The following is a 23,438-nucleotide window of genomic DNA, read 5'->3' as shown; positions in this document are numbered from 1 at the left end:
CAGTCCAGTTGTCCAGCACATCACTGGACTTTATCTCTTGTTTAAACCATTATACTAATCTTCATATTAGCAGCTTTATAATTCTGATGCAATTCCTAATGATGTCCAGGTAGCACTACATTCACATACTTTGGATCTACTGTTTTGATTTTAAGTAGAGTTGCTGAAGACTTAAATATACTCTGTAACTTTGGCATGTTTAGTAAAAACAGAAAGCATCATATTGTCCTATATGAAAGAAAATTGTTACTCAGTATTAGGTTTAATATACATAAATGTGTGAAATAAGCCAAATATGGTATTGGATTGCTTTTTGTGTTACCTGAAAGTCCTTCTGGAATTGATAGAACCAGAATAACAGTCTACTATTGTCAACTGACATGAGTCCAGAGCTAGTCTGAGGACCACACTCTGATATGATTCATCCTATAAATCTTCAGTTCCTAACACAGACATAAGTTGTCATTTGTGCAGGAAGGAGAGATTGGGCATGGGAAGTATTTCAAACATTGCATTTACTAACAAGAACGTAATGTAAATTATATTATATATAGAAAAATCTGGACGTTTGAAGACTTGTAACTTTAACATCTTAATTCCTTTCTTAGCCTGTTCTTGTCTTGTTTATTCTTAAATTGAGTATAATCAACACCTAGTACATCCTGTCCTTAATTAACAAGTATCTAGAAAGTTGTTTTGAAAAAAGCATCAATCAACACTGAATCTGTCCTTTCTATATTCTAAAGACCACTTCTGCTGACAACACAGTCATGTAAGCTGCAATTCCTGCTCCTTTCTTTCTTAGCCAACAGTATACACACACTAGCAAGCAGCTGCGTATCTTCCCTGGCACAGAATGATTTAGGGTGGAGAGCAGATTCTTTCCCCTTCAAATCACTGCAGAAAATTCTTGGCACAAAGCCAGCTGATTTATTTTGTTCAAGTAGGGAAGTTTGATTTATCAGTAGAGAAAAAGTATTCATGCACTGTGCTGAACTGTATAAACTCAGTTTCTGTGTCCCAGACCAGTTAACTTTGTTACTCAGCTCGCAACAAGCTTTTTTTTTCATGCAATTACTAAAAAATACAGAAAAATGCAAATTTGAGAGAATGTAGCCCTATTACTTTCTTCATTGTACTTTGTGAAATAGTTTGTAGTATAGCTTGCAATATAATTTGCAATATAGGTGTGAACTGGAAAGCACTGGTCACAGATTAGACTGGGAAATACAAATTAAGAAATGCAAGATAATAAAGCAGTGCAAGGAAGCAACTACACATGCCAAAATGAAATTGCAGTCCACAAATCTTACAGGTTGTGTTTTTTTTTTTATCTGAATTACTAGATCTACTAAACAAAGAAGCCTCAATATAGAAATAATATTTGTATTTTTGTATACTCTTAATTATTTTTAGCCTTTTTTTTCTAAATTCCTACTATAATATTTCTAAAGGAAACTCTATGAAAGTATTATTTTAAGTAATAATGTAAGGTTCTCTGTGGTTCACAATAAAGCAAAATATTAAAAATCTCTATTAAATCAGCATGGATTGTTCTGGGATACAGACCTTTGGTTATGTTTCCAACTTAAGAAGTGTCATTTTAGCTATAAAGATGGTAAAGTTTTCTATTTTTTATGTATGTACATGTGCACATGTATATATTATAGAGAGAGAGATATTTCAGTTCTTAAAGCCATGATGCCTGAATGTTTTCCATAAGTCTGAGGTGCTGACATCAGATATATTTTATTTTTCTGTCTACTCGGCAGGAAATGGGTTTTATTTTTGTATCATATTATTGAAGGCATAGTCAGCTGAAGATTGAGATTTGCTGTTGTGCAGCCTGAAACTAAGGAGTCATGCAGAAAATCACGGAATGGTCAGTTTCAAAGATAAAAGGGCAAATGTTTTGAATTGAGTAGGAAGGCAGAATGTTGATAAGGCTTTCAAAATACTTCCTTTTTCTGCAGCAGAATTAATCTTGTCCTACTACAATCTGGCTTTAACTGTTCGCTCTATTTTTAGTTACCGATATTAGCCAGGTCCTCAAATAGCTCAGAGCTGGTGTTGTTTGTGTCTGATGTAAAACTGATACAGACTTGGCTGGTATTTTCATTCATGTTTCATAATCTTCCCTAGTGCATACATGAAGACAGTGTCTTTGGTGTGCTCAGAGGAGATATTTGAATTGCTGTGGAGTAGATCAGACACCCGTTGTTTGACACTCGCAGTGCTCCTCATGTGACCATAGAGGAATAAGTGAAAACATTTTCATGAAAATGAAGTTACTTATTTACATTTAACTGCAGAAAGGTGTCACAGTTAGAAAGGTCCGGGAAGTGCTTGGGATTCCTTAAGGGGAATCTCAGAGTAACCCTAAAGTTTCTCTCTTGTTTGTGTATTAAGTCCTTCATGCAATCTTATATGCCATGAAGAAGACCGTAAGTGCAAGATAGAAGTAGTGGCTTAGCTGGCCCCTTGGGAAAACCATTAAATGAAAATTAAGTCATTAAAGAGCATTTCAAATGTCATTGAAATAAAGCTTGCTTCCACAAAAGAGAAATAATATGTATGTAAGACCTTGCAGGGAGTTTTTATTGATCAATTAAATGAAAATGAGCACAGTAGGGAACAAATCTACCAACAAAAACTATGAATAAACCTATTAATAGTTCCTTATAAAGTACTCATATCTCTAATTGCATTGCTTTTTCTTACACTGCTGTATATAAGGAGGTTCATTAATACAATTTAAAATATCTGATAAGAGTTAACTTCTGAAATAATATTTTTCTTCTTTTGTATGAAATAATGCTTCTTTTCAGGCACTGTAGGATTATAAATTCTCATATTTAGAAAATCGGAATGTAGTTGTTAATTTTGGTTCTGTGTCTCTGAGAAATGCACTCAGCAATCCATACAATATTCCTGCATTCTTGTTCCTTTAACTTTACATAGGCATAAAATACTCCAAAATGAAACTGGTTGTTGAATGCAAGCACATTCATCTTTACCTGTGAAAAAGATTAAATAAGTGTTATGATAAAATATTAAAGAAGGCAAATGTGTTTTTTTATATGGTAGCTTTTATGATCAAGATTTCTGTGTAACTTTGCAACCATGACTATATTTAGGAGTCTCTTGAGTATAAATATGATTGAAATGTCATCTGTGGATTGATTTTGGTAATAGATTACAGCAACATTACAGGAAAGTAAAGGACAGTGGTGTGAAATACCTTCTTTAGTAGACTAAAGAAATTTCATGAAGTGGTTTATATGAGATGGCTTTTGGATAGGCTATCACGATTGACAGTTCTGTAACTAGTCTTCAGAAGAATGTCTTGGGATTTATTTTATTTCAAAAGGTAAATCCTTCTATTCTGATTCAGCCAAATGTGGACAGCCATAGAAATACTGTGATTTTGAATACTAAGCTGAATGATGCAGTATAGTAGAATCACTAGTACCTCATTCTTGGTTTATATGTTATTCCAGGTGGGTAACTTTCATTTTGATATTTTAAGGTTAGAAGCTCTTACCTCATGTTCAAAAAATGCATCTTCCAGTGTCTTTTCTCCAGTGCCACTCCCTACACCTTCAAACACAGCCTTGTATTCCTGAAAGCATAGACAACCACCCAATGGAAATAAGGTACTTTTGCATTCTCTGCAGCACAGATACCTTACATTACTGTATTGATTAATCTATGTTAAGTAATCTTTCTGTACAGAACTCATGTGTAGATTACAGTTCTACATAAATCAAAAATTAAAAGCATATAGTCAGCAAAAGAAAGAAAAATCACATTTGTTCTTGTATTTCTTACAGTCATTTCCTACAACTTAAGTAAATTACTGAAGGCACTAAAAGAGACTTATTGTAGAATGACACATGACCTTTCACTCCTTTGGACAAAGAGCACTGAACTTCTTGTACAAATAGTACCCATCAGAGCCAGAGCTGTAAATGAAGCCAAAACCCTGAACTCTGATCCTCACATGGCTGCTGCTGCTCATTTTATTTCCAGTAGTCAGCTGGATTTGCTTTATCTGTGTTAATATTGTATCTAAATCCATTAGTCTGAATGTCATCCAGGACTATTCTGTGCAGATATATTTGACTTAATTTCTTACTTGTTACATTTCTGTGTAATTTGATTCTCTGTGTATTTGTTTTGTTTTTTCCTGTAAAGTAGCAGTGTAGTATAGGTCTAGTACAATGGTTCCCAAATTCATCTAAATATCCCACCACCACATGAATAGTCTTGCTCTGTACCACATTGACATGGTGACACATGCCTGACATTCTGCTTACGCACAGGAACAGATGTGCATCTCCAGCTTAGTTTCTTCTGTGGAAAAAGCAGCAGACCAGACATCATTTTGAACTGTGTACCTGCCTAAATATTATAGGTAGTCAGAGTACTACAGTTAATTCAGAGAACAAGTGTTGCAGATTGATTCATCTTTAGTAACAGCACTAGTTGCATCGATATTAACAACTTTATCTACTTCTTTGGATCGATCAGTGATTTAGAGAAAACTTTTCAGAAGGACATTTTTACAGTACACTAGCAATAAATCAGGTTTGCACTCATCTGCGACATGAATTGTTTGATCATCTCATGTTAAAATGACATGCTTTTGCTCTAAAATTTTGGAGGCAGCAGCTGTGAAGTGAAACTCAATTTGGGGAGGGCAAATGAAGTAGGGAGAGTTTTGTTTACTAGAATGTGTGTGATTTGGTCTTATTTAAACACTACTATACGAGGAAGTTTGTATCACACTAAGGTAATAATATATCTTATGTCTTCATGTCAAAGGCCTTTGATTCCATATACATCTATATGGGATCTTTTGTATCTTCACTGATCTTTTTCTCTCAAAAATGCTTTTAAGTTATTTGAATTTAAAATTTTGATGACATCAAGAGATGTTCAGTATTTTTATTTTGGCTTTTTGTTTTAAGAAATTAGATTACATACTGCATAGTAATCTGCAACACACTTCACTTGCTCGTAGTCATCTGCATTGGCCAACAGATGTAAGCCTTCTGGATACAGTTTTCCACAGGTTGGATACAGCTTCTCTCGGTCATCTTTACTCAGCTCAGTGCCAAATGAATTAATGGTGATGATGAAGGCACGTCTGTCTGCCTCAAACTTAATATGGAAAACAAAGAATAAAGAGGTATTATTAGAGATATCGTTCCCAACTAAGGTGGGCATATGATTATTTCTGGTAAGCTAAACTATGGAATCTTTAAAACTGAGTTAACTTCAGAGCATTAGAAACATACCTTATTTTAAAAATTGTAAATCCTTATTTGCAAATATTTTTAAATTTTAACTAGAAAATCAAACTGTTTTGCAAGCACAGCTTTTATTCTGTGGTTTTTGTACTGAAAATATCATCTCCGTTACTTTGTCATTTCCCTAGTTATTAGTTACCCAGATGTTGACAACAAAAAATCTCCTCACACACCCTTCTGAAGTTATGAAATAATACTTTTATAAATAATAATAATACAGGAAGCATCCAAGAATAAATAGTACTGTTCTGCGGTAACTTAGAGTGCTGTTGAGAGTAAAGTTTGAATGGAAATTCTGGGAAAAAAAAGTTTCTGAATGCACATATTTAAAATGATAATAAAGTGGAGGGAGCTGTTTACTTGGCAAGTTAAAGTTTTCAAGTGTTTCAAGTAACAGTTAATTTTTAACTCATAGAATCAAAGGCTACATTTCTTCTGCCAGGTTTAGATGCCTGTAATATCTGTGTTTTCCCTGCAGCAGTAGACTAAAAGTCATTCTAACGTTTAGGTCTCAGGTTGTTCTTTTGTACAAGGCAAATTTTCACTTGCCATTCTTACAGAATGAATTATTGCTAAATAAAATGGTAAATAAAAATAATTTACTCAGTTCTGTCTGATTTAAATATATCCTTCTTGCTTGAGATCTAATTTGACTATGTTTTAATTTTTTTTATTACTTTCATGTTGTAAGAACAGAATCCTTGCTAATTGCAGAAATTATGCAGGAAAATCTTCCAAGTGAAGCATGTATGCTATATGCACATTTTAAGCAGCTTTGCAAATTTCTTATGCTGTGAATTTTTGAACTGTTTTAAGCAGAAAGGTACTCTTTTATGTTGAATAAGAAGACTGCAGTTGCAACATAGTTCTACAACTTTAGCAGTTATGCACATATTCTTAGATCCTACTTGTATGTACTGGAACGCACTGTAACAGGGAACCAGCTGCCCTCTGGCACCTACTTCAGAATAAGGAAAATGAGTAAACAATAGAGAAATAACGAGAAGAAAATAAGTGTGCTTGAAAAGATTTCTAGCTAATGAATAACAGGACCAAATTTCACTTACCTTATTGACATGAAGAGGCATATCAGCCCTAGTGAAACTGTTTTGGAAGAACAAATGCTTTATTTTTTTAACTTGTTAAAGCCATGTAGAATCTAGCTGTTGGATTTGTAATATTTTATTGGGGAAAAAAAAAGCATGCTCAGATGCAATTGCAACTAATTCTATCAGGTTTGGGGCTGACTGGTAGCTCCCAGTTTGAGAAAATTTGCAGGATTGATCCAATACCTACAGATCTCTCAATTCATCAAGTTATTGGCATGTGAGGTTTTACACAGTGAGTAAGGCCATGAGGCAGTTACTTTGTGACTTGGACCATTCGATTGCTGCAGGTAGAGGTGGAGTCACAGGGTGACATTTTCTAAGTGCTTTTGCTTCCATATGGGAAACTCCAGTAGCATGTCTGCTACTTGAGAATTAGTGTGGGGTGCTAATGACAGGCACAGCGCTAGCTGCAGTGCGGTCCTGCAGTTTCTTGACAGATGCAGATTTAAACATGCAATGTTTGTTGTCCATGGTGTAAGGGAGACCATCAGTACTTTTAATGTGGAAGGTTGGCACCGTGACTGGTGGTCAAGGAGTTGGGTAGCTAAATACCTCAGCCTCATTCTGATAGGGTCAGGTTGGTAGTCTTACATATAAGATTACAGAATAAATAGCAAGTATTCTTTTGAATAATTAAACTTTGGCTTTTTGTGAATTCAACCATTAGCAATCTGCTCTATGTGTGTCTTTAGATTATTAAAACAGTACAGAAAAAGAAATCTATAGAAAAGTTTATCCTCCTAGCTGATTGACATTAGATATGGATTTTAAAGAAGCTTATCATAGACCAAACTGTTACCACTGGTATAAAAAAAGAATTTTCCAACATGCTTAAACTAATGTTGTAAATAATCTACTTTCAGCATGAATTTCTAGCTAAAAATGAACTTCCTGAAAAATCTGTGGGAAGCGTCTTTACCTCTGCCAGCCAATCTCTTATTTTTATTTTTGAGAAAAGAATAGTCATAATACCTAATTTCTGGTCAATTTAACCTGATGAACAATATTTTCTTTAAAAGATAAACTGAAACATTATAGCCTGGTTAAATAAAATATGAAATTGCATTCCCTTTTAGGACATTGTTTCTTAAGATGTAATTTAGGTTCATTCTTCTTTCAGGGTTGAACTCCCAGGGTTATTATCTCTCTCCTATAATGAAAACTTTTAGTGTGATGTCATCAGAGCTCAGTGAATTCTGTTCAGTTTCCAGGGTGTAAGCTTTGCTTATCCAGAAAAAAGACTCCTGGAGCAAATGGGTGATCTGGCTCTAAAATTCTGCAAAGAAATGTGATAAACCATGTGGGAAAAAAAAAAAATGGAGCTGAATGTTGAGAACTCAATTTTAGGAATTTCTGCATCTTTTATTACCATAACAGATACAAAAATACCATTCATTGTGCTGCAAGTATGCTTTAGACAGGAGGACATTAGGAATTTTGCATGTATGTCATGGAAAAAATAAATATTAAACTCTTCTGAGTTGAGACAAAAATAAAACATGGAATGGTGGACTTTTCTGTATGTCACTAGTTCCAAAGGTCACTCAACTCTAACTTCAAATGTTAATTTTAATAGGAGAACAAATGAAGCTTAAAGATCATTGATTAGTAAACATACAATAATACCAAAACTTAGCTATCCCAAATTTGATTTTGAGCTACAAGGTGTAAGAATAATCCTTTTTTTTTTTTTTTTTTTTTTTTTTTCTACATTATACAGAAAAATGCTAAGGGGCAACAGTTTGAGATTAGCAAACCATTTATTCTGTTCTGATCTCTGTTATAGAAAAATATTAACTGAGGCTAACTTCTCCCTGGTAATGGACTAGCTGCTTCTCTGGTCAAGAGGTAAAAGTCATCTTAGAATAAAGTCTTCATTATATCTTAGAAAAACAGTTATTATTCAAAGGAGAAGCAAACATGTGACAGATAACTTTGCAAATGGAGAGAGAAGGAGCGGGAAAAACAAAGTAACCTAATTATGAAAACATTGTGGAGTACTTTCATGTACAAAGACTGAATTTTCCTTACCTCCAGAATAGGTCTCATTATTTCTGCTGTAGTCCCACCTTGTTTTTCACAAAACTTATAAAATGCCTCAAGATAAGACTACATGAAAGAAGAAGAGAAATATTTTAAATGCTACTTAAGGCCTGAACTAGCACAGTACTTAGTCATGAACCCCACTTTTAAATACTTTCATCCACTTTGATAATTCTGCCTGTGAATTTAAATTCATGTGCTTAATTACTTTCCTGGATTGAAAGTTGAAATATTAAATGCAAATGTCTTACTATTACAATATAGGTTCAAATGTTTTCAGAAATTGTTGTAGAACAAATACCGTGTTTTCTTTGCTCTCTAAAGAAGGAAGTTGTTGAGCTCCATTGAGCTTCCACTGCATAATAAGCAGATGGCCGAAGGAAACTGCATTTATAGTGTGGAGGAGGGGCTTTGGGAATATGCCACGTCTGTTGGGCCAGCACTATGAGGATACACAAACTAATCCCTACTGCTCTACCCTAAACCCTGGATTAGGACAGAACAGCAAACAAAGCTTCTGTAATGCGGGTCTGCAGAGCCCTCTAGTCTGTTAAGGATTCTGGCCTTCACACCCATTTCAAAATGCCTGTGGAGTAAGGATGCTAAATATCTCAGAGATGCTGTTCCCCCTGCCTCTCCATCCCCCAAAATACTGGTTTAGGAAACATTTATGTTATCAAAATGCATTTGGTACAACTTCACATAATCTTGTTAAAAGAAGCTGTCATTAACTATGCAATTAAGTGAATTTTAAGTAGAGACATCTCAAGGGAGATCTGCTGCATGGGATTATGTGTTAGGTTCTGTACAGTGCTATCTGATAGTAGAGCTGAAACATAACTGATCGCACTGACAGCTGAAGCAGAGAAAGGATCTATTAATAATTTAGAAGTGTTTGCAGAATGATCCCCCTGATACTTAGAAGAGTGAGAAGAGAAAACAAAACCCCAGATTTAATAAGTATATGGACATCCACACAGGGTATAAGAATCAAATCTATATGTTGTCAAGTGGAAAAAGAGTGTGTAGTTTAGTAGTACTGCGAAAGAATTGAGATATTCGGGCATGTTGTTTTGGCTGATGTTGTTTTGAATGAGAGGAAGTAGCAGAATAATTAAGAATCAAATATTGGCTTGGGAATTTATAAATATCATCTGTAAGACAAACAGAATATTTTTTTTTCTTTCCACCTAGTGCAATCAGATCACTGTAACAACACTTCCTGCAGTCTGGGGCAGCCACTGTGTAAGAAAGATAACAAAGAATTTGGAGAGAATGTGTCAGAGGAACCATTAACAGGATAAAATATGTATAGCTTTTAAAAAGACCATCCTAAGAGTACTGACCTGTGTGCTAATATTTGTAAAGTACTTTGAAAATGCAAGTACATTAGATACATATCCTAAATGTATATGCTAAAGAAGAAAATTATACAAAACCCTTAAGTAAAAAAAATGTTAGCTAGACTCAAAGCAATTAGACCTTTTCAAATCACATCTACCTTTTACAAATAAAAATAAATGCTAGACAAAAGCCTGTGTAGGCTCACTTAGGAGCTAACAGTTCTGTGACATTTGGTGGATAACAGAGGTATTCATAAACAATTGGATCTGGATATTAGCATGACAGCAAAAGCATTCTCATTAATGAGATATTAAATTAGAATTTGGATTCAGACCTAAAATTTGAAAACCCTCCAAACAGTGGAATAGAAATGAAAGGAGCTGGATCTGATTCCTAAACTTGTAATCAGCCAGGTGACCTTAGACAGCTTGCTTTATCTCACCATGCTTCTGTTTCCCCATCCATAAAAAAGGGTTAATGATGCTGACCTCCTTTTCTGACACACTTTGAAAAACCGCAAGTATTATCATTATGTTGCAAGAACTTGCCTTATACAGTTTGTTGCGCATGATTTCAATGTTCATTTCATCCAGGTCATTTTCAGACAAGCAGTCTTGAAAGAAAGCAGCTGAAAGCAGAGTTTATTATATTGCAGTATAAATCTACATGCTGATAATATGCATCTCTTATCTATTGCTATTTACCAGTCTGTGAGGAAGGATCTGAGGTTTCTGTTGAACAAGAAAGAGTGATATAACAGAGAGGAAGAGAAATCCTCTTGATTTTCCCCTTATCCTCCTACTGTCTCCTTTTTAATGAGAATCTGCTGTGAGGAGAATCAATCAGTGCTGCAGCCAGAGTCCACATCTTCAGAGAGAATCAGATGGGAAATGCTAATAAAAGCCCTAATCTTCTCTGAGTATATGGTTTGAGCATTAGGGAGATTTTCTAGTGAAGAACATGAAAGATCATTTTTGTCTTAAATCATGCAGGTATACCACAATTTTTATGGAGAAACCTCCTTCTTGTTTTCCCTCTTCCTCTTTGGGTATGTCTGTAAAGGGGGAAAGGCAACAGGTTGGAACTAGTAAGGGGCACAAGCTTTGACCTTGACCATTTGTGCTTCCAGGTCCTCTGCAGAACTGGCTAAAGACCAAGTTTTTGAACAGGGAGGCAGAGGTTGAAGTTCATTTGTGCAGCTGGACTGCTTAAAAATACTGTATTCATAACTGACAAAAGTATGCCAATCCCTCACTATTCCCAAGCTATGCCAGTGAGGCAGGCCAGTGCTGCATGACAGAGTGTTGTCTCAGAAAGCAGCAATGAGAGATGGTACTTACAGAGGGTATGTGAGCCTAGCAGTGTTTTATAGTGCTCTCCCTTCCTACTCATCCAGCATCAAGATTTTGCATGAAGAACATTAGAGACTGTAGACCTGACAGTTCCCTTTAATATTGTAGAACTATTGCCCATGAATTTGTACCATCTTTTTAAAGATCTGATATTACTCTCTGCTTTTACAAACTTGTTTAGTAAAAAAAAATCCAGACATTTACTAGCAGCTGTGTAAAAAGGGTGTTTTGTTTTACATGTTTAAAAACTAGTTTTGTACTGGGATTTGGCCTTCTAAATGATTTGGGAAGCAACACTTCGTAGCTCACTGTGGACAAACTGCTGCCCTCAGGACTTGGTAACCATTGCCCATCTCTCTCTTCAGCCTTGTCCTCTCCAGAGTGGAGTCCAGCCTTTTCAGTCTGTCCACACATGGCAGCGCTATCCCCTTGTTCATTTTAGCTGTCCTGCTCTGTATGTTCTCTGATTTCTTTGCACGGGGTGTTGGTGCCCAGGTGCTGGCAGTGGGGGCTGCAGGGCCTCTGTGAGGGGAGGCCAGGGCTGCCCCATGCCCTTTCCAGCCGGCTCCAGTGGACCCACTGGAGGGCACAGCTGAGCGTCTCCGCCAACCAGGTGGTGCCTCTGGGAAAATATATTTAAGAAAGGGCAAAAACTGCAGGATGTAGAGAGGAAGAGAGGAAAAAATTTTGAGAAAGAGCAGAGGGAGCACCAAGGTCAGAGAAGGAGGAGGAGTTGCTCCGTGGCTCTGGAGCAGGTGCTGCCTGCTGCCTGTGGAGGACCTGCGCTGGAGCAGATACTCCCGACAGGAGCTGCAGCTGGTGGAGAGCCCACTCTGGAGCGTGGTAAGCGTGTGGAGGAAGGAGCCACAGAGAGTAACATCCATGTAAACTCCCCCCACTCCTTGAGCCACTCATTGCCTCTCCAAGGGGACTGAGTGTAACGTGCGGTGATAACAAAGGGGCAAAGAAGAGGAGCCTGGAGTGAAGGAGTGGCAAAGGCAGGAGAAAATGCATTTTCTCTAAGCATGTAAATGTTTCTTTCTTTTCTGTTTGTTTCCTAATGCCTGGGCCAGTAATTAATTATATATGTATTAACAATAAATCAAGTTAATTTTCCCCAAGTTGAGTCTGTTTTGCCTGCAACAGTACTTCGTAGGTGATCTCAGCCCACGAGCGCCTTTTTCCCACTGTTCTCCCCGCATTGTGCTGGAGGCAGGGTTGGGCGAGTGGCTGGGTGGGGGTTTGGTTTCTGTCTGGAGCCAATCCACCACGCCTGCTTGAGAAGCAGAACCCACAACCACTCACAGTACTCAAGATGAGGGCACACAGTAGTTTGATATATGTTCAAATCCATCCAGTTCCATTTTATTCTCAGTAGCCTTCCCAACACTGTCCCACAGCTTGTTAGTTTTCGTTTGTGCTGGCTGCTGTAGCACATTGAGCAGAGTTTCATCCGTATTTCAGAATGCGACATTCCCAGCCTTCATACTGTTTTGCTTTTAGATTTAGTTCTTCAAAATAGGGATTTTCTTTGTGTTTGAATCATGTCCAAATCCCAAGAGGGAGTCTAGGTTCTACCACAACATCTAATATTTATTAGTAACGTTTTTTTTCTTGAGTGAGGAATAGGCAAGATTTCATATTACATTTTTTAATTACAGATGCAGGTATTGAAATACAAATCTAGATGTTCTAAATTGGTGGGTACTTTGGATATAAAAGATATCCATTGCACTTCTTGAGTAACATGTTTTCTTTGGGTTTCCTACCCAAGGTTAATATAGAAGCTGTTAATAAATGTTACTAGAAAATGGCCTGAACACCACTTCAGAAGCACTCGATCTACACTTCATGCTTTGCGTTAACGAAAACACAGTATATCCAGTGGAAAACATGCTATTCCCTCTGAGGTATTCTAAAGAATACAGGATGAGTAGTTTCAAGAAACAAAGAAATAATTTAGTGTTCCTACCTAATGGTGTGTCAACCAGAATTGCATTGAACAGCTCAGTGGGGTTTGAGGCAATGCTGACTGCTTCCATTTGCTCAAAGCTCCCCAGTGGGTGGCACTTGGGAACAAGTTCAGCTATGGGCCGCTGATGTAATGTGCCAGTTATTAAAAGAATTACGTTGTCAATCATATAGCTGTATCTGTATTTGAAAGAAAAAGTAAAAGAAATTTATCTTTATAATGAATTTTCCTTTGAAAAAATACAAACTCAAGATTTTTTAAAATTAGTAACAATACTAAAGTCAGAAATGACTACAGTTTGTATGTTCACTCAGTATCAATGTCTCATCAAAAACAAACAGAAGTTTTTTAATAGCAAGTAGGTAACACAATACAAGTTTTAAACCACATGACTTGTTTGGAAAAGAGACACTTTTAAAGAAGGGGAAACTAAACGTGAGTGTAATAAACATAACAGCTGTGAAATGTAGATTCACTATAACACGTAACAATGAGTGGTACCAAAACATAAATCACCTGAGTTAGAAACTTCTCTAGTTAGGAATTTTATTATAATTTCATACAGGCTATCTAGACAGAGAAGAAATACATAGGAATCTCTGCACTAAAACTGCAAAGTTCATGCAGATGGACAAGTCTTAAGGCTTTCTTCTCAGCTTTAAAAATCCTCCTGTGAGGAAACTAAGAGCAGGTTCTCACAGATTTCTTCTTTATTGCTAAAAGTTTTCTTTTCAGGAGAAGTTTTCTATCAGCTTCTCACTAGTTTTACAAGCATAGAGGCTGATAAGAGTTTTATCAGTGACTTGGAAAAGGGAAAGCTATTCCTTTGGGACGTTTGTAATAAAGATGCCAGTCTTCAGCTTGTGTTGTTCTGTCAGAACACAGAGACATATAGGAATTAATATGTTCTCACACAAAATCTGTGAGGGGGCTCGAGGATTTGGTGAAATGTAGTTCAATGAGTTAATAATTGTGTATTAAATATCTTAAAATCTTGTCTCCATTATTAGAAAAACAACAGTGTGCAGAGTTTGTGCATACACATGTACACATGCATGTCAATCAGTGTGAGAAATGCATTGCCATAATTTTCATATTTTCACTTTCATTTCCCTGAAGCAAAATGTAAACATTGTATGCCTACATGTCAGTCTTTACGATCCTGTTGATATATTAGCCTAAAATTGGTCTGCTACACTTGACCAAAAAAAAGCAAAACCAAAAAACCACCACTTTATTTTGCCATTATGATAAAAATACTCCTTGAATGTAAGCTGAGCAGTCTAGTGTTCTTGTTATAATATATTAAAAAGATAAGATCAAGGGGAATAAATAGTTAGATAAGATATCCTGATGACATTTCAATAATCCATATTGTTATACTGTTATAAAGCAGATAGCTGTTCTTAAAATTAAGTCATTAATTTACAGTTTTATCTGTTTATGACTATATTGAGATCAGAACTTTCTCATCATCTGGCATCACACAGTACTTGTGCTTTTTTAAAAAGCTACTTGGATGTAAGTATCTTGCAATATGCAACATAAAGTTCTTCTGGTTTTAATGTTCAAATGGTATAAAAAGTATGGTAGGGGTATGATGTGTTGTCTTACCCCCTTTAAAAAAATCTCGAACTTGCCACATACCTAGGAATTAACTCATTGCCCTGTACAGCATGAAATTGCTAATCTTGCATGAGTCATCCCCTTAAACTTAAATTTTGCAAGTTCTCTGACGTAAGTGGTATTTGAAAATGATAACCATTTTTCTCAGTCTCTACCACTTCTTCTGCCACTGTACGCAGAAAAAATCTACTTGTGTTCTTTGAAATTAGTTGCAAAGACAACAGCTCTTCATCTATATACATTTCAGAACTCATATTAATAAAGTATGTAAATGTTGCAGTATCAAAGTAATTTTGCTATTTTTGAAGCTTAATAGAAATTCCAGTACAATGTGTTCTGACTATTTAAAACTTGTAAGTGCTTTTTTGTTGAGTCAGTGTGGTAAGCTATGTGGTAACATTACTTACGTGATAAAATTCAGAAAAGTGGCAAGTGGTTCAAAAGCATGGTTTCTAAAGTAATGAAATTCTGTGAGTAGTTTTGCTTTCAGTTTATCATCGATGGTGGAAATAGTGAGAGGGCCAGTTTCATTTGCCAAGAAGTTGCCATAGTCTGTAGTCTGTAGATGTAACTTCAGATCTGGAATTAGATTCAGAGATGATCATGAGAATAAACTGTCCTTATTTTCTTCACAAGCCAAATAAAAAATATTTCAAATGTTAATTTGTATTTTCATATTAAGCATCTGATCATACTCTGTTAAAAAGTTTTGGGCACAGATTTAATACAGAGTGAATGAATAATTAATGCAAATTTGTACTGCCTACCAGTAAGACTTACTGCATGTCACAGAAAAGCATAAATAATTGGCACTTTTTCAGAAGTTTCACCAGCAGCTTTCATTTTCAGCCACACCTGGCACAGTGTTAATTCCTGCTGTCCTTAGACTCTTCTCAATGAGGTTTGTTCAATGTTTTGATTTCACCAATTTGCACCATTATAATACGTCAGTTTCTTTGTCTCCTGCACTCTTATGGACTGTTACGCATCAATAGGAATCATCCTTTAACTTTGCTAAGATCTTAAATCTTCATATGAAACATATAAATCTCAGGTAAGACTGTAATCCTATGTTATCAGGCTGTCTGAAGAAGAGGAGAGAACACATCTTGCCTGGCTCAGATTCTGGGCTCCAAATGGCTTCTGCAGTGGAGCACTTGAAAGGGCAGAGTTACACTCTCTGGTTTGGCTTTGTCTGATTTATGGCTGCAACTACCAGATCCTAAGAAGCTGTTCCAGAAACTTGGATTATCGTGACATATTCTGTCTGAGCTCCCAGCCCTGGTAACTGAGGAAAATGGGTTGGTTAGACAACAAAGTTGAAAGAAGCTTTTGTAACATCAAAGACTTCATTGGACAAATTTCCTCTGCTAGCCATTTTGCCATGAAGCAAAAGAAAGAATTTGAATCAGTTCTTATTGTTCAAAGCAGTTTAACATTTCCTTTTAGAAAAGGCTCTGCTATATTGCACAATTATGTTCAAATCCTATATTAAAACTACTATAAATTATAGATTAGGATGTTATATGGTTTGGGCATTCATAATGATTTGATTTCCAGATAAAATCTGAAGTGATATTTAGGGAAAAGAACAACAACATTCCTACTGACTGAAATAGGGCTGTACGTGTAAGAGAAGTCAATATGCAGTTAGTAAGGTGTGCATTTATCAGTATAGTAGCTACTCTTTCCTATTTCCTGATGTTTATACTTTCTTAGTATGCAAAAAGGTTGCCTACACTGAGACTTAAAGCAAAGGAACTAGTACACTGTAAATTCAAACTTCTACGTCTAGGACTCTAGCTTACTGAGATAGATACAACTCTCAAAGTTTTCTATGCAGGTTGGCTGCCATTCAAGCTCATTTTAGCAATTACAGAATCATAGAATAGTTTGAGGTGGAAGGGACCTTTAAAGGTCATCTAGTCCAACCCCTCTGCAATGAGCAAAGACATCTTCAACTAGATCAGGTAGCTCAGACTCCTATCCAACCTGACCCTGAATATTTCCAACCTCTCTGGACAACCAGTTCCAGTGTTTCACCATCCTCATTGTAAAAAATGTCTTCCTTATATCTAGTCTGAATATACTCTCCTTTAATTTAAAACCATAACCCCTTGTTCTATTGCAATAGGTCCTATTAAAAAGTCTGTCCCCATCTTTCTTATAAGGTCCCTTTAAGTACTGAAAGGCCTCAATAAAGTCTCCCTGAAGCATTCTCTTCTCCAACATCCCCAACTCTCTCAGTCTTTCCTCATAGGAGAGGTGTTCCATCCCTCTGATCATTTCTGTGACCCTCCTCTGGTTCCACTCCAACAGATCCATGTCTTTCCTGTACTGAGGACTCCAGAACTTTATGCAGCACTCCAGGTAGGCTCTCACCAGAGCAAAGTAGAGGGGGAGAATCATATCCCTTGACCTGCTTGGCCATGCTTCTTTTTATGCAGCCCAAGATATGGTTGGCTTTCTGGGCTGCAATTGCACATTGTCAGCTCATGTCCAGTTTTTCATCCACCAGTATTCTTATCCTTCTCTGTAGTGCTGCTCTCAGTCAGTTAATCCCTCAGTGTGTATTGATACTGGGGGTTGTCCCAACCCATGTGCAGGACCTTGTACTTGGCCTTGTTGAACCGCATGAGGTTTACATGGACCCACTTCTTGAGCTTGCCCAGGTCCCTCTGGATGGCATCCCATCCTTCAAGCATGTCAACCACACCACTCAGCTTGGTTCATCTGTAAATGTGCTGGGGGTTCACTCGATCCCACCTCGATGTTGTTGATAAAGATATTAGACAGTACTGGTCCCAGTACAGACCCTTGAAGGACACCACTCGTCACTGATCTTCTTTTGGACATTGAGCCATTGACCACTATTCTTTGGATGCAACCATCCAGCCTTATCCACTGTATGGTCCATCCATGAAAACCATATCAATTCACATCAACGCATTCTTGGATATGACAGCCTTACTCAGCCAGCACTCTGTTAGCATTTCTCTAGATCTTCCTGCAATAAGCTGAATTTATGCTGCCAGTGTAAACTAATTGCTTCTTAAAATGATATAGGTGATCACGAAACTGTTGACAAAAGAAGCAGAGGTAATTGGTCTTTCAATGGTCAGAGCCAGATACTAGGAAATAGTCATAGATTCAGTAGAGGCTTCCATGTAGGAAGAAGAAAGAGAATCCAAGTATGAAAAGAAAGAATCACTTTATTCAAGGAAGAGAGATAGGCAAGCAAGATTAAGAGATTCATTGAATGCAGAATTATGCCCAGAAATTAGTCTAAATATGTAAGACAAACTTTTTTAAAAAGCACTAATATTTTCATATCAGATCTACGTTCCTGTGAAAACTGATATTTTTTCCTTTTTTTTTTTTTTAAATACTTTTTCATTGCAAAGAAGGTAAAAATACTTGGCATATGGTGGGATTAGATAATACTACCTTGTTATATGCAGAAAGCTGAATTCCAGCTTTCCTCAATTCCTTTTCAGATGAACTACTGATATCTACTTAGAGTCACACTTTGTAAATGCATTTCAAGCACAGTGGTTTTGCAGGGTTTAGTACCTGAAGCAGACTGCAAAACCCAAATATCAACCTCAAGTATTCACCACTGTGAAATGTATTTATTATCATCATGAGATGAGCAGAAACCAAAAATGATGATTGGAAGTAGTTTGACAAGACTGCATTACCTTCCTCACTTCTCTGATTGATTGAGTGGCTTCAGAAACCATGTGCTAATGTAAGGCATGAAAAATATTAGCTATAACACATTAACCAGCCCTATCTGGCTCTCAAAAGCTATGGAGGGAATATATGCCCAGGAATATTGGATTTACGACCCTGTCAGTTCCACAGCCTCCTTTATAGAAGTATTTCTTCTAACAGATTTAATAAATGCCAGCATGCATACTTCATGTAAAAAAACAATATTCTACACTATCTCGTGGTCTTGGCCAAAACAATTGAGAAAATCATCATTCACAAGCTCAAGGCCATATAATACAAATCAGGAATGTCATAATCAGAGTTCACACCATGACAGAGTTCAGTGCAGCTCACAAACTTCTCTGCTGGTCTTAAATTATAGTCTTCTGATTGCTGTTGTCATAAATAAGACCTGGGGACTAACACAGTCAGAGACTTCTAGTGGTAACATGACCTGATGACCTGGCAGGAGTAGATGGCAGAGCATTACAGGAGCCTTCCTGTTCACCAAAACGTTTTAGTGATGGTAGCTGCTCCTTTTCTTAGGCACTCTTGGAGGCCTACACAAGACCCTGGGCTTTTCAGCATGTCCACAAGATCCCTAAGAGAGAAAATTCCTGTATTTCAGTTGTCAGTATTATTGCCATCCATCTGCACTGTTTATTTCCGCATCACAATTATATGCAGAAAAATTATATGTAGGAAATGTATGACTAAATATTTACAGCTGAACAGCAACCAAACACAATTAACAGTATGTCTAAATGGAATTAATGCACAGGGGGAGGCTAGTTTAAGATGTTAAGACAGGAATGATGCTGCTCAGAAAGGGGCATTGCAAGAACTTGATGGAAGTGTTAACCTGGTCTCTCAGCATCAAGCACATGGTGTCTTGTCTGACTCCTCACTTTGATAGCCAACTACGCCTAGTTTTCAGTCACACTGTTATTTCAGTGTCCGCGTGCTGGTGTGTCCTGGTTCTGGCAAGTTAAGTGAACTTATTTCAGTGATGGTGGGAGCAGAGTTGGGCTGCTTGTCCTTCTGTGACCTAGTCTCCCTTCTAGAGAGCAGTAGTCTTTTCATCACACAGGGAAGTAAGGAAAGAATAAAGCACTGAATTTAAACTGCCCCCTTCTCCCCATATTCTACTTCAAAGACTGTCAGCAGGGTTCCTCTGGGAATCCCGTTCCCCTGAAACAGATGATGACATAGAGCCAAACTAGTAGCATGCCATGTTGCAGGGGATTCAGCCAGTGTTGCAGCCCACATGGTAGCTCCATGGAAATTATAGTAATTTCAACAAGCCCAGAGGGATGTCTCAGTCAAGCTGAAGGCCTCTTCTCTCTGTGTGGCCCTGAACTGAGAGGACACAGTGCTATCAAAAATCAATTAGCATGCTCCTTTTTTTTTCCCCTCTCACTGTTTTACTTTATGATTATCAAGCAGAGGTAAAGCACTAACCTACAGCTTCTCTTGTGGTTCTTCTGTACTGACATTATGGTTTCCCCTCTAGAGATACCAAAACCACTTTGAAATTAAAAGATCTTTTTGATTCTATTTATAGGTTACTTAGGGTGGTTTTGATTTTGTTTCTGCTTGTTTGTTTTCGCATATTTATAATGTTTTTAACTTAGGACGGTTTTTGTGGTGTGGTGCTGTGCCACAGAATGCAGAATGGGGTATATTTATTAGCTTTTAATGTGAAGACATGAACTGAAGGCACTACTGGACAAGCACAGTAGTACTACAGTACAAGTCCGCATGCTGGATCTTTTAATTGGAAACAAAATAAAATGTACACATACAGCTCAATTTTTTTAACTTTAAAGGTAAAGAGTGTGGTTTTGGCGCACTGTACACTCATGGTGCAAGTTCAACAGTAAAGCATCCTATATGTGTAGAGAGAGAAGTGTATTTAGCCACATGTACAAATGCAATACCTCCCATATTTTCATTTTAAATCATACATTTGGTAGATAACTGGTGGGAGTCTGTTAGCTGTCTAAAAGAAGCAGAAAATGTTATGAAGGAGAAAGAGGTGTAGCTGAATAGAGAAAGAAGGGAAGTGATCATGGGTGGTAGAGATGTGCTTGTAGGCGTGTTGATGAAGGCTGCTGCTTCTGTTGCTGAAATAATTTGCATTCTAAAATTGAATGAACATTAGAAAGAAGAAGGTTCAAAAATAAAAAAAAAGTCAGTGTTCTTTCTACTATAAATCTTACTTAGAAAAGGATTTTTTCTCTCTATTGTGATCTGTCCATCTGTTGCATGCTCTTGATAACGTTGAAGTCTATATATCTCAGAAATTTTTTGAAAATCACTTCCTGGTTGTAAATAACTTTCTTGTAGTGTGATTTTAGATAGTTTTGCTTAATGATCCTTAGCTTAACATGAGAGAATATTCTTCTGGGAAGGATGAAGAAAATCCTTTTTTCTTGTATGTTTTTAAAAGTATTTAAATGTATATTTTCATCTTATTCAGAAGTAACCAGGATTTAATATTTTTTCTTTTTTTTTCATGGAGCCTTTGATGACATCATTTATTGAGCTCCCCTGCAGAGACAAGTGGAGTAAGAGCAAGGTTTAGTAATTCCATCATTCTGTCCTTTCTGTCTTTTATAGATGTTTGAAGCTCTATTAGCTTTTTCTGAAGTCTGTGTATTCATGGAGCAAGACTAACACAATAAAATACAGTATCAAGAATGTCTGTAAAGTCCTTAAGTTGCACAGATCACAACTGCTGGTACAAATAGTTTACAGAAACTGTCGATTTTGTCCAGTGACATAAGGATTATATTTTAGTTCTCAGAGTAAGTGTCTACATGTGTTCTGTGTCTAAACTGCCATTGTATGAAATGAAGAGCTGTTAGAGCTCTCCAGCTTATCAGCTGAAGTAGGTCCATACACTTGGACAGCTGAATAGTCCCTAGATCCCACTCATTGTACTGACTATCTCTTCTTTAACTATGAGAGGAACTTTATCCTGCTGACAGGTAAATAGCTACATGTATCTGTTTAAATGTAGTCATTTTAATCTGCAAGGTGAATGGCAAGCTACCTTCCCAGACTTAAGTTGTTATTTTATTAATAGTTCAGAAAGCCTTCAAAACTCCACTGTGTATGGGAATCATCAGGTTCTGCACTTCTCATTTCTCCAAATGCATTACTGTATACACAAAGCAATCAGTGCTTAAAACAGAGTAAGCTTATTATTTCTTCTTAGTCCTTGTTGAAATTAATCTAATAGACTCCATGTTATAGAAACTATTTCAGTGTACAATCATAATTTTTATATTGAAGTCAAGGAAAGAAACTTCATGTTCCTTTAGAAGGGTGGTTTTGTTTTTGTCTTAAGTTTTTTTCCTGCCAAATGTCTAGAGGTATGTCATATGATTTTTTGTACAAGTCTGTCTTCATCAGGCTGTGACCAGTCTTGACCACAGAAATCTGTTATGGAAACTAGTGTGTGTTCTCTTTATTACTGTGGCAAAGTCACCTTGAAAAAAAGCTTGCTTTTTTTTTTTTTTTTTTTTTTTTGAGCATAGTTTAGTTTTATTTTTGTGAAGTCTAGTTTTCTCTTCCTGGTAAGTAGAATGTCCCTCACTGCCCTAAAACTCATGAAGTGATAAAGTACTAAAATTATACCTTTTATAGAGAAATGCAGAGCCAGACAGTGAGCTTTTAATGAGATTTTGGGAACTATTTTATCCAGCTGAAATTATATGAAACTTGAACAGTTCTATAGTGTGGTTAAAATCTGTGAGAAGGTTACCAGTCTCCATAGGAACTCTGTGGATGAGATTTCCAAACCTTATCTGCAAACTACAAAATCCCATCATCTGGACTGCTTTGCAAATCAGTCTGTACAATCCTAGGGTAATTTCTATGGAAAGCTATTAACTTAAATATGAAAACAGTTTTTCAGAGGATATCAGGGTTATCTCTGTCTTTTAAGATAAACTCTCAATACTTCAGTCTTTTACCTTCCCTTCTTCAAAGGTCTAAGCAACAGTATTTCTTCCTAAATAAAATAAATCATCAGACTTACCTTCCAGTGTCTCACACTGTGCTAAATTGACATAGTCCGCACTTGTCAAGATCCCAGCTTTGAACCCTCGGACCAGACCCTCCAAGTAACCATGGTCCACATTGAAGTAAAATTCTGAGTATCCCGGCATGGAGAAAAGGAGATTTAATCTCTCTGCTGGATACTTGATGGTACTGAATATCTGCCACCAACTGTTTTCCTCCTCTTTGGAAGGAGTGATAAATAGTCACTGATTTCCTGCCAGACTATGATTGTGTTTTACCAACTGGTTTCTTCCTGTTTCTTGCTCCTAGTGTAGATCCAGTATAGTTGATGCTTACACAACAGCCAGCCAGCAAATCCAACTCCCTCCTGTCAGAGCCAGAAAATGAACCTATTATTGATGAAAGGGAAGCCAAAAAGGAAGTATAAGATTTAACCATTGCTTACAAGAATGCTCTGTACTGATTGGAGAATGAGAAAGCATGTTACAAAGCTTGATGGCATTTTTGCATTTCTTAAATGTATTATAAACAGGACTTTATCTGTGAATACATACTGAAAAATTATTTCTGCGCTAAAATGGTGGGCTGCGGTAGAACATAGCCTATTCAAGGAACGTAGGTGATTTTTTAGTGTCTCTTTTGGTTTTTAACATTTTGACTGCTGGAAATTTTCTGCTGCTCATCTCTTATTAATAAATCTGTATATGAATTATGAAAACCTTCTAATAATTACAGTGAACATTCGATCATGCCCATAGGTGAAAGATCTCTTAAGAGATTTGGCTTTCATTAGCCTTTAAAGTGAGTATCCAGAACTCACCTCAGAAGTATAGTTTGTCCAAGTTCCAATCAAAATACTCTGGTTATATTCACTATGATGTGGAAATAACTAATATATTTCCTCTTACAGAATAAAGATTATAAAAAT

The 23,438-nt window shown here is 36.7% G+C and overlaps 1 protein-coding gene across 1 annotated transcript; it reads right to left on the bottom strand.

Annotated features, from left to right (window-relative positions):
* Nucleotides 1–2,580: 2,580 nt before the first annotated feature.
* ATP6V0D2 (ATPase H+ transporting V0 subunit d2) lies at nucleotides 2,581–22,899 on the bottom strand. The gene is made up of 8 exons (XM_026843582.1): nucleotides 22,527–22,899; nucleotides 15,169–15,340; nucleotides 13,136–13,314; nucleotides 10,360–10,439; nucleotides 8,456–8,533; nucleotides 4,990–5,166; nucleotides 3,545–3,622; nucleotides 2,581–3,017 (listed from the first exon to the last, which is right to left on the bottom strand). The coding sequence occupies exons 1-8, from the start codon at nucleotides 22,654–22,656 to the stop codon at nucleotides 2,856–2,858; spliced, it is 1,056 nt and encodes a 351-aa protein (XP_026699383.1). The 5' UTR covers nucleotides 22,657–22,899; the 3' UTR covers nucleotides 2,581–2,855.
* Nucleotides 22,900–23,438: the final 539 nt, after the last annotated feature.

This window comes from Athene cunicularia (assembly GCF_003259725.1).
Source record: "Athene cunicularia isolate RWA chromosome 2 unlocalized genomic scaffold, athCun1 chr2_part1, whole genome shotgun sequence".
Taxonomy (NCBI): domain Eukaryota; kingdom Metazoa; phylum Chordata; class Aves; order Strigiformes; family Strigidae; genus Athene; species Athene cunicularia.
This window is presented reverse-complemented; position numbering and strand designations above follow the sequence as displayed.